This window comes from Solenopsis invicta, chromosome 11, assembly GCF_016802725.1.
Source record: "Solenopsis invicta isolate M01_SB chromosome 11, UNIL_Sinv_3.0, whole genome shotgun sequence".
Classification (NCBI taxonomy): Eukaryota; Metazoa; Arthropoda; class Insecta; order Hymenoptera; family Formicidae; genus Solenopsis; species Solenopsis invicta.
The window spans coordinates 10,323,441-10,337,828 of record NC_052674.1 but is presented as its reverse complement, the minus strand read 5'-3'; the positions used below and the strand labels follow the sequence as shown (position 1 = coordinate 10,337,828).

The window sequence follows — 14,388 nt, the reverse complement described above, 5'->3', positions numbered from 1 at the left end:
ACCTTTTCTTTTTCTTCTCTCCACAAATTGTTGCCGATCTCGCGTTCGCGACGCGACGCGCCAAATTATGCCCGTGCCTCTTTTTTTCGCATCGCTCACCGTCTTGCCCGGCATTAAAATCTCCTTTCCTTCGTTTTTCATTAGTTTCTAAGGCTTCGTTGTTACGGAGAAAAAGACAATTCGAGATATGTACTAATTTCGATCTCAATCATGTTCGCGAGCCTTTCGCGGACGCGATTCTTCAGGGTCGCGTAAAGCGAACGTGGACGCGGCGCATCATCCACGTGGCATCCACCATCCGAGGTCGGCTCCGGAAAGGAGCCGTACGTCGCCGAGACGTACGCGGGGGAGGAGAGCGAGCCTAAAAAAGAAGAACGTCAAAAACGGGACGTCGAGTTGCGAATGAATGTTTTTTCTCCTCCGCGTCCTCGCGCCACGTGGAGGCGCCGTTTCCGGTCCGGTTTACGCGCGCCCAGTGCGTCAAGCCGGTGAATTAGAAATCGCTCGATTAATTAAGACATCTCAAGGGGCTAGGGTAGGTAGGTTCGTTTACGAGTGGCCGGTGGCACGCGTCCGTGACGGGAGGGAGGAGTTGTTCGCCGGAGCGTATTTTGCGCGCGCGCGCGCGTCCCCCGCGGACCCGGGGGATCGACGGGGATGATGTGACCCGTCGACGTGACAATATACATATATATATTATACATATTCTTTTTAGCCTTTCTCCCGCCACCGTGTGCGAACGGCGGTGTACAGAACGTGGCTGCGCGCGACGCGACGATGCGAGGGACACGCCGGAGGGGAGAATCAATTTAAATGCGATACGCGCATCTCTTCGAAAACGTGGAAAAGATACTCCCCCGTCGCTCGCACCGTGGCGAGCGCGCGCGCGCCGTCGCCGGAAGCGAGAAGAAGAATTGTCCGCCAGCGCGCGGCAAGAGAACGCACTTGACTATTTGAGCGAATCGAGACCATGTACCTTGATATATACCTACATATATATCTATATACATACACTTATAAATAATTTAGTATATTTCCGGGAGATGAATGTGCGTGAGTGCGACAGAATGCGTGTGTGCCAAAATAAGCGGGAGTGATCGAGAGCGAAATAAAAAACATTTCTATATATATATTTATACATATATAGAAATGTGTATAGATGCATACACGGGGAGAGAAAGTGTGTCGAGTGTGTACGAGCAAAAGAGCTTCCTCTTCCAGGGACACGTTTTTCCTCGCTGATCCGTCGGCATTTTTAATATTGATATTGATTATTCAAAAAACGGAGGCCAACGCGTGCGTTGTCAAATGTAATTCTTCGCGCGTCACCATCCGCGTTCAGGGTCGTGTCGGCCTTTGTTATGTCTCTCGACAGAGAGGAGACGAAGTTTCCGGCTTTACGGAAGTTCGTCACGGGTACGTGAACGCAGTTGGATGGTGGCGTGACGTTTGTACGAAAACTGCGCCAATCGGAGGATCGGACCGTCGGAAAAACGTGTTGCTTTGGAGTCAGAATTGCTTTCGCACGCGCGCTCGCAAATCCATGATTCAGAACGTCGTTTCGGTCGTTGTCGCGAAGTAGCGCGAAGAGCAAAACGGCGCGCGTGTGAAAGCAACTTTCCCTATTTGGTAAATAAGCGAGTAAGATTCCCCTTTACCTCTTGTAACTTCTCGATGCAGGGGGGGAAGATGTCTGCGTGCGGGATCAGAATTTTGATAAAGGAAGATTCTGCTGCGCGATTGATCGCGTATCGACGTTGTCTCGATTGTACAAGAAAAGGAAAAGAAAAAAGAGAAACGTCCACGATTAACCTGGATGTGTTCACGCTTAAAAAAAAAAAACAAATTATATACACGAAACACGTCGATTATAACACCGAGACTTGAACAGTATACATATATATATACATACGTAACTTTCAAGTCAGATTTAAAGACTCTCAAAAAATTTAGCTTTAAAAAGAAACTTTGTAAAGAGGTTGACAAATTCGAATCAAATTCCTACAATTCACGGCAAGTCCTTTAATCTTTTGACGACGTAATATTACAATCGGCTGAAGATTTTCCTTTGTCATTATGTTACGTCTGCAAGACAATGCGCCGGTAAATCGTTTCTTGTCACTTGCTGAGGATTGGCTGATCGTTTATTGCGATTATTCTTAAAAAGATGTACCTTCAAACGTGTGAGAGAAAAATGTTGGATTACGAGAATAACTTTTATGAAAAATTTATATTTATTTATGAAGATTTATATTTATTTACACAATATATTTTATATATTATCTATAAAACGACGTTAAACGTTCGTATCGTACGTATTTATCGTACATAAATTTTCAAAAAAAATATATAAATTATTTTTAAAAGTTTTTTTTTATTTTTTTTTTATGCAAACACATGGCGTATTTCTTTTGACTGTTTGAACGCCGAATTCGCGCATTTTGTTTCCAAATTAAACTGTCAATGCCGCATTACGACGAGGTGGAATTTTACAACGAGACGGAAAAGATTATCTAACTTTTCTGCGCGCGTGTTTTGTGCCCCCCCCATTCGAGCATATAAACCCCCCTCCAAGTTTTTTCGCGTTTAACTTTTCTTATACGTTTGTCCGTAAATTTACACTTTGTACTGAGCATTGTTTCTCGAAACTCTGGTCTGCTTTAATGGAACAATGATGTAGATACGTTATCGCGAGAAAGAAAGAGAGAATCGGAGAAAAAGATAACGCGTGCGCAAGTATCAACGCGAGTCGTTTTTTTTTTGAGAACACGAGTGCAAGCTATATTGATAAGCTATATATGAATACACAAATGAGACGCGGGAACAAATCGAGACATGCCATGTATTTTACCTCTAAGAGCTCTCGATCGCTCTCGGGACAAACGACTCGTGTGTGTGCGACCGCGTTCACTTTGTATTCGCGAAAATATGAAAGGGCAAAAGTGCAACGACAATCCAGGCGTGCGATCTCGCGGAACAGTGTCGTACGATTGTTGCAGTACGGCGTATCGGCATGAGTATCGCGAGAGAAACTTTCGCGAAAAGAGATTCCTTCTATTTTCGTCGATACAATGTGTACCGCGCGTAGATTGCAAGGGATGGACAACGGTGGTATTGATTCCGTGTCGAGAATGCGTGTGTGTATGTATGTGTGTGTGAAAGAGAGAGAAGGAAGAGGGAATGAGTGAGAGGAAGAGAGAAAGCGAGAGAATTGAAGAACTGTGAATCTAATAGGGGAAGCTAATAATAGTTATAAGAATATCGAGTCGCGATCTCTGTGATGATGACAACAACGTTGAGAATGACAATGACGACGATTTTTCCTCCCTCCGTGTCCCTCTGACAGCTACTGTCACGGGCACGACGAGATGCAATTAACCGTCGAGTTTCTAGAGTACATAAGACATAGCTGATAATGACCGTAATCTATTATGTAGCATCGTAAAAGAAAAACAAAAAGCTTAATACTTAAGGTTCTGACTGGAGCGTTACTAGGCATTATATATTATATATATATGTCACGATTAAGAATTTAACTGTTTACAAGGAGGGAGCGCGTCGGTCGACGATGATGAAGATAGTAATATAAGCGAGGAGATACATTTAAATAATTGTAAATAAGCAAATAAAACGCGTAGGGGGGCGAGGGCAGATGCCCCCTTGAAAACTGGCAGAAAGGGAGAGAGAGTTATTTTGCTACGCGAGAAGGAGGGGAAGACTTCCGAGAGCTCTGTGTGCGGTTCACATTGGCGACCCGTTCGAGCGATTCGTCGTCGTAATTTACACGTCAATAAGCGGCCGATTCTGCAAACGTGAGAATTGGAGGCAGACGAGGAAGAAGAAGAAGAAGAAGAAGGACGAAAGAACGTTGAACGTGCAAAGAAGAAAGGAAGACTCGTCGTTACGCGCAGAAACGAGATCTATCGATCGTCTTAATCATCCAATGATGATCCAGTGTCAGATGTTCGCATCCCCGATGAGTTTTTGCGGGGAGTTCACTTTGGAGGAGAAGGGCAATACACCGAGAGCTGCAAGAATCGTCTTCAAGCAAGAACGAGGAAGTACCGTCGAGAGGAGGAGTATCTCAGGCAGTTATCTGCAAGATAAGCAACTCGGTCGAGAAAGAAAGCCGAGTAGCCTTTTATCTGTTATTGAAACGGAACGATTCGAGGAAAGGAAGAAGGAAGAGGATGCGAGTATGCTGACGTCGCGGCGAGAGACGAGGAAGAGGAAGGAGTGACACGTGGATGATCAGCGAACGACCACCTTTCGACGCGCATCCCGTTGTTTTCGCCGCGAAACAATCGTCTCGTGCTTGCGCGTCCGACGAGAAGATATTCCGGAGAAAAGTAGTCGGCGAGAGGAGGAGAGCGGGTTAGATCGTAGAACTGATGGCTAACGCCATCATCGCAGCGCTTTTTCTTCGTCTCTCTCTATAGCCGCAGAAGAAAAAAAGAGGATCGATCGGGAGATGGAGACGTCGAATAATCAAGAACGAAGACCACGACGCTCGGGGGAAGACAATGTAATGAACAAGGTGAAGTTGGAGGCTTCCCGGCAACTATTCGCTTAAATACCCTTGGCATTTTTGTCGAGAGGAAGAGAAAGAAAGAGAGAAGAATCATACCTAATGGTGTTAGAACGTAACTGTTTGTATCGTACTTTGCTTTGCACATTTATAACGCCGATGAGTTTCTCGAAGAACGACCTGTGAAGCAAAACGGAAGAGGTTTAAAGAAGAGAAAGAGAGAGACGAGACGCAGTGGTACGGAAAAAAGGAAGTGAGAGAGGAGAAAGACTAGGAAAACGCAAGTTTCTTGGGTGCGAGTGATCGGAGCAAGATACGGAGCGAAGAGCGGAGCAGCAAGTATATATGAAAAAAGCTCTCCGCTCGTTAGCAGAGCGATATCTTGAATCTGAATGACTGAAGCGGACCTCAGGATTTCTAAGAAGAAAAAGAAATGGACCAGAAAATGTCTTTTTGAATACAAAAGGCGCCAAAAAAAAAAAAATTATGAGTGTGCAGATGAAACCAGTGAGAGAAAGGAAGCGTACGTGTACGTATGAAAGAGGTGAAAGAAAAGAGAGTGTAGAGAAGAAACATGCGAGGGAGAAAGAAAGAGAGAGAGAGAGAACTTGACAGATGGAAGAGAAGGAGTTGAAAGATTTGGCGTGCAATAATGTGCCCGATCGATTTCGGGGGAAATAGAAAACCAGGAGAACATAAAGCAGGTGGAGTTTCGGTCCCTCGATCAAGTCGCGGAGAAACCCAAGCGGAGTTTTTACGCAAGAGCTGGGAAGCTTTACCGGAACTTGCCATCCTCGTGACTTCCAGAGTATATTTCAGCGCAACGCAATTATACAGCCACTTACACACGGGGATGGAGTTCATATTATTTCAAAATGTCTATGTGAGTCACTTATTACGAGAGACGCACATATTCATATCATTGTTGACCGAAGAAAGGAAGGGGGGAAGAGAGACAGGTAGAGGTGAAGAAGACGAAATACAAGAGAGAAAAAGGAATTCTTCATTTCCGATAACGGAGCTAAGATAAAAGCAGAAGAAGATGAAGCTGCGGGACTCGCCTGACGAGTTTCGAGTAAAAAGGTGCTGCCGCTTTGAGAAGAAGAAGAAGATACTGAAGAATCCTTTGGAGTCCGTATGTGTTCGAGAGGAGGACGGAATCAACATCTTACCGTTCACATTTCAGAGTGTGATGGAGGAAATCAGAATGGAGCAGAACTTTTCAATTATCCTATACCCTATTTTGTTCCCTTCCTTAAAAAAAAAAAATTCTTTGAATCGACTTACAAATCCCAACACGCGGTCTTTGGCCGTCTTCAAAATTTGCAAGATATTCTACGAGAGAATCACTTTTAGTTTTGTTTACTCCATTTTATATATACATCCCGTCATGTCCTATTTAAATCAGATTCTCCCGCATAATCCCCATTATTAAGGGTCCCTTTCGGGACCCGCAAATGCATCACGATGTTGGTTCATCTCAGTTAAAGCAATATACGCGTACGCGCAAGCGTGCGATGCAGACTGTCCTTACTAGGACGAAGATTCAAAACTGCCCTTTTAAGGGCAAGGAACATCACTGAACGAGCGCCAAGGCGTGCAAACTGTCCTTTTCAGGACAAATCTTCAACGTACCTCAAATATATAATAAATATATAAATATGATCCCTATTGTATCCCCTTTTCAGAATACGCTGTGATTGATGGCAGAAACAAAGGTAATGTAAAATTACTGCTTTTATTTATGATATTATGATATTTACGGACTATACAATAGTCTGTTTTAAAATAATAAAATCTGTCAATTTTTTTACTAGATTAAATATATATGATAAAGCTATTGTTTAAAAGTAAATATGTTTAGATTAATTTTTTAATTGTGTGACGTGCAAAAATGTTAAATATTTTTTAATTTTATATGCAACGTACGTAAAATATGTTAAGCTTTTGTTGATTTTTCAGAAATATTCTTTGAATTTGTTTTCAAAATCTTAAAATAACTTAGTTTAAATATCTTATCAAAAATTGCATCCTTATCTTTATTTGCAATGACAAAGGAAAATTGTGATATGACTCAAAAAAGGTTCAATGTTCCAAATAATTTATTTCAGTAAAAAAACAGTATATATGTATGTGCAATACGTGTCGAAAGCATACGTAGCGATGTGTCCATTCAGCAAATGGCGCAAGCAATTGCGTCAATCAGAACTACGTTCAAAACAAGTGACGTGGAAATTTCCATATTTCAACATTCGCACGAACATCTCCAATAGCCAGCATGTCTCTGCAACAAGTAAAATAAATATTGATCCTTTGTACGTAACTGTATAATTCTTTTCATTTAATTTTTATTAGTTCTATTATATCAGAACTATGAATCATATTTATACTTTTTAGCAGTAGCTTGTATGGAAAAGATGGTTCCAACGCAATATCACTTAAAAGACTGCTCAACCTTTAACAGTATTTGTGATGCAATTTTATTATCGCAAATTACAGTTTATTTACACAAAGCATGTAGATATAATTTGCTATTGATAAAAAATTGTTTCTTTTTATAGGAGAGAAAACGTATGTCGAGAAAACGAGCTCTGATGTAATTACGGTGCAAAAAAGAGAAAGGAAGTTTTGAGTGGGATGAATCACCCGTATTTAATTATCTTGCCCGTACCTCTTGGAATTTATGCGTAAGCTGCTGATACTTTCTTTGCCAGTCATTTCGACTTTCGCATACGTTACAGGTTTACCGTCCGTCACGTTGTAGAACTTGACACACGACCCTGCTCCGTAAGCTGCGAATACATCTTGATTGCCAATCATCCATGTCAATCCCACAACTGTATCATCCACGGAAATGGTTTGCTGATTGACATGCTACGTCCATGTAACACGATTACGTAGTTGCAGTTACGTAAAGAATGAAATTTAATATGCAATAAATAAATTGTAAAATTTTAGCTATATCAGTTTATATTTCTTTTTCCTTTGTTTGTTATCGGGATGTTTTATAAAACATTTTAAAACTCTGATCGTTTGAACAAGTGACCATTATTATCAGAAGAGCAAACAAGTCACGTTTTGCCAAGAATGACACGTTCTTGTATGATTGTTTTACTGATGTTATTTATTCAGATACAAAGAAAATGGAAATTTAATTATTATACCTACCTAAGCTTTACTCAAATTAATATTTATATATTTAAAGATAATATCCATAGCAAATAATTATAAAACATTTTAAGTAAAATTCTGCAACTTTAATTTTTTTAATTTTGTATTCCACGTGGATGCTATTTACATGCTAGAATCATTTTTAATATAAATATTACGTGACTGTGTTATTCGTTTTTAAGTTCAATGTTGCGACAGTTTATAAAAAAATTTAATGAAAATGATATCAAATAACGTTTTCATAGGGTCAAAGTCGCGATTATTAGAAAGACTGAAACATGGAGATTTACCTCGTCAAGATCGTATATTCGGATTTCCTTATCCGTGGCACTACTGACAAATAAATTGTGTAATAGCGAGCACTTTATGCAAGTAACGCTACCTCCGTGTCTCTCATATTCGTCGATCACCGGATCTACAAGCGTGTCGTCTCCTGAAATTAACGGAAAGTCTCTCGTTTACGATGTGAAAAGTATTGTTCTATTTTCTTATTATAATAGATGAAAACCTTCGACGGGAGTTACGCTGTCCAAGCTACATTTATAGATTCCACCGCACAGCGTTCCAACGACAAATATACTCGGGTGCCTCGGTGAAAAGTCGAAACTCGTGATGCACAGGCCCGCCTCCGCGGCGCGCTCGCGCGTGCTTCCAGCGCTGCGTGGTCTGGCACTTTCCACCGGATTACGTTCCTTGACTATCTTGAATCTGTAACACGATTGAGTCGTGCAAACGCGTTAACGCAGAATCGTACGTAATTGAAATAATCGAGCAAGCAAAGGAGCTAGTAGTCACGCACCGTTTGTGCGGTTGAACGGTCGTAAAGTTGGCCGTCAATTTGTGGATCAGTATGTACCCGTCTTTGCTGGAGCTCACCAAGAGGGTCACGTCGTTCACGGACCTTGGCCGCCAGCACACCTGGGACACGCAATCGCCGTGCGTGCACACGTGCATGGGCACGACGGAGTCGTCGCTCCTGAGATTCCAGATCATCACGTCCCCTTAAAAAAAAAAAATCACATTTGTCAAGTACAGAGATGTAAATTGCGCAAATATTGCTATTGATTGCAATTGAAAGAGTTCGCACAGTTAGACAACCCGGCCGCGAGAATGGAGGGTTCCGTTGGGTGATAACACAGCGTTGTGACGCATCCATTCGTCTCCAATGTTCTGGTAGGCGTATCCGCGACATTATCCTCCGTCGTGAGATTGTACAACTGAATTGTGGAAAGGTGGTCGCACCACGCTTCGTGGTAAGTGTGGCTGAGACCTACCGCTAACGTTCCGCCGACGGTACTCCATGACAAGTCGCTTATCTTAAGCTGTAAAACATTTGATAGCCATGTAATCTCGTGCGACGGTTATTGTTTTTATTGAAAGGGATGTTTGCTTACCTGTGCGTCTACACCTTTCGACGTGCTGACTTTCTTTATTAATTCTACAGTGGCGGACGAGGTCTCGGTGACATTTGGATTGTAGTCGTTGAAAGCGTTGGTGGCGTAAGCTTCATCCAGGGCCTCCAAAATTCCTGGTGTGACTTTTTTCAGAAAGCCTGCCAGCCTGTCATAATCCACTTCTGCGTCCGTTTTCTGTTCGTTCACTGTCTGGATCTGAAGTTATAAAAATTATCTCTATATCGAAAAAAAAAGAAGATTGAAATTTATAGTAGGCTGTGTTAATTTTAAACGCTCATAAGAATTGAATGCAAAATTATGGGGAAATTGTTACGGTATTTGTTGTGCGTTTTGCATGTTTTCAAGAAGACACTTTGCTTCGCTGGGCTCACAAATAAAATCTTCCAGAAACTCCGAAATCCAAAGAAAACATAGAAACCTTAACCAACGCACCCCAATACTTCTCGTCTCTGCGGTCTGCGTGTCATCAGCGGCGTAGACTATCTCCGTTGTTTGCACGTTCGCGGACGTTTCCAATCTGGAGGAGAACGATGCGATTTCATTATCAATTGGAATAAAGGACTACTTGCATGTATACGTACATTTCGCAACGATAATTCGAATTAATGACGGCTCACCTGGCAGCGGACAGCTCCGAGTTGAAACTCACAACGTCGAAGGACTTGGTGTTAAACATTTTCCTTGATAAAATAAATTTCTCCGCGATTTTGATTTATGCGCTTTGATTTATATACAGTTAATATGTAATTAAATGAAAACGTTTTACATTACGACGCTTGTGGACACCTTAGTTGTCACTGACGCTACCAAGTGCGGTATATTTATGCTCTTGATTGCTCATATAAAATGCATCAGCTGGCAGACTGCTCTTGCCATCTAGATTGTATTACAGTGACTTTGTAAAACTGTACAAGATGAGGCTGTTTCAGCAGGTAACACAGATTAAGTGCTAGCAGATATTTGCGCGTCATTATTTGCAAGAATATATTTTAAAAATCAAGTATAAAAATTTGTGCATCATTGAATAATTTTTTTATTGATCCGCCATATGTTTCAAGTGAATTACGAAGGTATCTGTATTTTGTTATTTATTTTATAAATGTATTCATTATAAAAAATATGTGTAAATATTCTTGAATTATTAAATTATTGAAATTATTGAATTATTGAATTAAATTAACTTTTAAATTAATAAATTACATTGATACCCCAAATTGACTTGAGATGTTTAAAAAGCGTATCATAATTAGCCTAAATCAGGAAAGGCAGATTGAAGGCAGATGAATGTTTTTTATTCGAAAATAACATTGATATACAGTCTGCCAAATTAACTACACATATCTATTGCTGTTTTAAACATTTTGTTTTTAATTATTCATTCAGTACCGTGATTTCCAGATTAAAATACATATAATAATGTTTACATATAGTAAGCTAAAAGAGTACAAATCGATTTAAAGTCAGTACTATTCTAAACTTTAATATAAGTGGCACAAAGTTCATTAAAAATTTTTTTCAAGTTAAAATATATAAATATTGGACCAGTGCAAAAGTTTTGGCATTATTACATTGTTACTTTTTCAATATATATAATTTATATATAATTTACTGTAATATCTGCTAATGTCACACAACACTAGTAAATATTACGACGATAAAATTAAGTATTGAAAAGATGATATCAAGAGCAGTCAAAAAGTTAATGCCATTTGAATTATTTACAATGCTACTTTGTGTCAGTAAAAACAAGTCTAAAACGAGATTGCTGGTATTATAATATACAAGTATTATATGGTATTATAATATGATTGGTACTATAATAAACATATAAGTTACGGAAAGGAACATATAAGTTTTGTTTCAAATTATTCTACCATTGTAATTCTCTTAAAAATGATTGCCATAAACATATTTTTTTAAAATATTGCGTACAATTAAACAGTTTTTATAAATAAATATTAATTGTGCATTTTGAATCTGTTCTTAATTTATTTCAATTAATTATTTACTAGATTTATACAAAAAGAATCATTTTATTGCAATATCTAAAAGTTTAGCTAAATACAAATCTGAAAATAATTTGATGTTGAACTATTAATTAAAATATAATTACGTATGAGAACACGATGATTGATCTAAAAAAATTTTGACATACTAAAAATCATTTTAAATGTCCAATATAATTATTTAATAGTCCAGCATAATTTTACATCTGTATTTCGGCACAATCGTTCTCTTCGTGTAATTAACATTTCTGGTAATAAAAATAAGAAAATAATAACGCGCTAAAATAATATAACAGAATAATGATAATTAACAATACTTTAATTTTTCGTGAACATATTCCGACTAGGTTCCACATAATCCTGATGTTTCCCGATTGCTTCAATTGACAAATAATTCTTCTAAGCATCTTCTTCGCAGATGCCGAAATCGCAGGATAATCCGTCGGCGCAGGGACACAAAATCAAGTGAATATCTTTAACTTCTATTTGCGAATTGTCCGGATAAGACAGGTTGGTCGTGATAGTGTCAGCGTTCATTCGGCATTGCTCACCTTTTTGTTGGTACGGCATGCAAGACGGTAACGCGTACCTTGAAGGCCCTGAAAAGGACATCATGCAGTAATGCTCAACGCACTTGTCAGTAGCTCGCGACCGAAGCGGTTCCTCAATCGAAACCATCTTGTGTATAAATCGATTGTACAATTAATGTTAAAATCTGTTTCTTGATACTATAAAACACTCTCTTAAGGTGTTTAAATTTTTAACGCAAAAAATGAAAAAAAAGAGACAAACCTAGCAAGCAACAGGAACTTGATTTGCAGTCCTCATTAGTATTACATTTTTGATAGGACGGAACAACGGAACTGATACTCGATGTAGCCATAATGGAAATGACGAGTATCAGTATACCAGATATCGGCGTCATAATTGCTGTTTGGGTTTGATAATCTCTGGAAAATGAAAAATTCGATAGAGAGGAAAATATCGAATTGATTTTCAATTTAATTTCGTGACGTTACAGTTGTTCAATTTAAGAGCTGTGTTTGAAAGTAAGTAAGTAACAATTCATACATACAATTTCTAATTTTCTCAGTTCGAAAAAATTAGAAATTGAAAGGAAATTCACACAAGAAACGTTATTATTTCAGCGCATTAGCTATGACCGTTTAGACTTGTCAATTATTAGTGAAAAATTGGAGATTGTGTATGGCAAAATTAGCTTTGCAAAATCAACCTCCCGTATAGCGCAAAATATTCCAGCAATGCTGGAGCAATATTTTCAATGTTTTTGCAATATTGCTGAAGTGTTTTGTGCTAAACAGTGAGAGAAAAAATTCCCAAATTTCAATAAATATTTATTCGAAGGGTACTAATACAATATTTACTTAGACTATATAAATATTTGTAAGAAAATATCTATAAGAAAAAATTAATTATACTTAAATTAAATTAATGGTTTTTGTACTAAATAAATATACATAGATTTATATTTAAAAAATATTTCATTAATTACTATTCGAATAAGTATTTATTAAAATTTAGTAATTTTTTCCTCAGTATATGGACAAGAAGCTCGTTATTCATTGCTCGTTAATTATATCATGATTTCCGATAATTATTTCTTATAAAACAAAGATAAGAAATTAATTATATAAAATGTATGAGAAATAAAAAATTGTTTTGTGTACAAATAATAGAACGGAACGGTATTCTTTGTTTAAAGACCTTGGTCGAACTGCCGGCTCATTCGTGCGGCGAGTAAAACGTACTGTTGGAGAGTGTTATTGAATAAATAATGTTATGAGAGAGAGAGAGAGAGAGAGAGAAAGAATTACACTGGACCCGGCGTTAGACGAAATATTATTGTACTTCTCTCGCGGGACTTTCCCATGGAATTTTCACGATAGATCCGGCCGTGAGTTCCCGGTCGCGTCATCGCGCGTAAAAAGACACGTCGCGTCGCCGCCTACGAGTCTCTTCGCATGAGAAAACAACGGACACCAACGTGTGTTACGAACCTGTCGTTACGAATCCGCGGTCCACTGTTTGCCGCACACTGCTCGGCGTATGATCGCGCCAACTGATGAACGCATCGTTTTATACCGCCGCCGGTTCTCTCCGGCGCGTCCGGAGTGTCCGGACGGCGTAAAAGGTTCGCGTTTCCGCGTATGAGGTTGCCCGATTAGGAACAATCGCCGAATAAAACGGCGATTTTTTTTTTTTAGAGCGATCGCTGTTGTGGAAAAACTTGGTTGAAAAGTTGTCGCTGCTTTTGAAAATTTCATTTTCGATAATAGACACTTTTTAATTCGTCAATCAATCAAGCGCATTCGCAAAAGCTACATTTGCGCATAATGCGATTAATCAATCGATGAATTTAAAAAAAAAACTCGTCTATCTGTGAGAGATTTTTTTCTGAATGCAAAGAGACGCAAACGTGATGATAATTTTTTTATGACTGTATCAATAATATGCTGATAACATGTTGATAATGCAATAACTTCCCAGTTTGCTGAAAGGAAAGAAAGCAAATTACGAGAAATGATAAAACGAAGAAGGAAGTAATTATAACAAAATGATAATTATTTCCTTCTTCGCTTTATCATTTGATAATTCTTGTAAAACAAATATTCGTTATTTGAGCAATCGTTTCTTCTGGCTTTTCTATGATGTTCGAAATTGTTTGAAACTTCTCTCGGTTTTTCAACAAATTAGTGAAAATGTATTACGAAATATTGTTATTTAATGCTTTCATTTTTTTTGTTTTATACGGGCGTGAAACATTTTTCTAATGTGCAGCTTTCCCGCATTTGCCCGCATATGTATTTTATATTTAAATGAGGTTTGCATTCCACAACGGAAAGCTGCTTAGTAGGCTATCGAAAATGAGTTAAGTAATGTGCTTTTTCCTATGTTTTTCTCGCGATAACTTTGTAATTTTTAGAAACTGTCGGAAATTATATGTACGTCGTGCGATAGCTGTATCTTCTTATTAATAAATAAGAGAGATAAAATATTATATCTCTTTATTTTTTTACAGAATGGAATATTACATTATACCAAACAACACTCCATGATCGCGTGATTAAAATGCAGAAAATGATAATTTTATTTTCAATAATGTTACTGGTAATATATCTTTCTCCTTTTTTACTTCGCCTCTTTTTAAACCTTTTAAAATCATGTCACGGTTATTAATAATGATCATTTATAGGATGTGAGCTCCGATTATTTGATCATCGATTAAGACAGTAAATAATTTTCTCAA

The 14,388-nt window shown here is 38.5% G+C and overlaps 2 protein-coding genes across 3 annotated transcripts; both read right to left on the bottom strand.

The window, feature by feature from the left end:
* Positions 1-6,612: 6,612 nt before the first annotated feature.
* On the bottom strand, positions 6,613-10,098 carry LOC105200264 (cytoplasmic dynein 2 intermediate chain 2). The gene is made up of 9 exons (XM_011167740.3): positions 9,732-10,098; positions 9,547-9,631; positions 9,094-9,309; positions 8,787-9,021; positions 8,499-8,700; positions 8,208-8,407; positions 7,990-8,132; positions 7,200-7,402; positions 6,613-6,812 (listed from the first exon to the last, which is right to left on the bottom strand). Exons 1-9 carry the CDS (start codon positions 9,788-9,790, stop codon positions 6,743-6,745), a joined length of 1,413 nt encoding a protein of 470 aa, XP_011166042.1. The 5' UTR covers positions 9,791-10,098; the 3' UTR covers positions 6,613-6,742.
* A 363-nt stretch (positions 10,099-10,461) lies between these two features.
* On the bottom strand, positions 10,462-13,295 carry LOC105200265 (astakine). Of its 2 annotated transcripts, none has more exons than XM_039455062.1 (3): positions 13,139-13,295; positions 11,913-12,070; positions 10,462-11,719 (listed from the first exon to the last, which is right to left on the bottom strand). In XM_039455062.1, the coding sequence occupies exons 2-3, from the start codon at positions 12,043-12,045 to the stop codon at positions 11,520-11,522; spliced, it is 333 nt and encodes a 110-aa protein (XP_039310996.1). In that variant the 5' UTR covers positions 12,046-12,070; positions 13,139-13,295; the 3' UTR covers positions 10,462-11,519. The 2 variants fall into 2 exon arrangements, with proteins under 2 accessions (XP_039310996.1, XP_039310997.1); XM_039455063.1 differs by having other exon boundaries at positions 11,913-12,077; positions 13,139-13,240.
* Between the last annotated feature and the right edge of the window lie 1,093 nt (positions 13,296-14,388).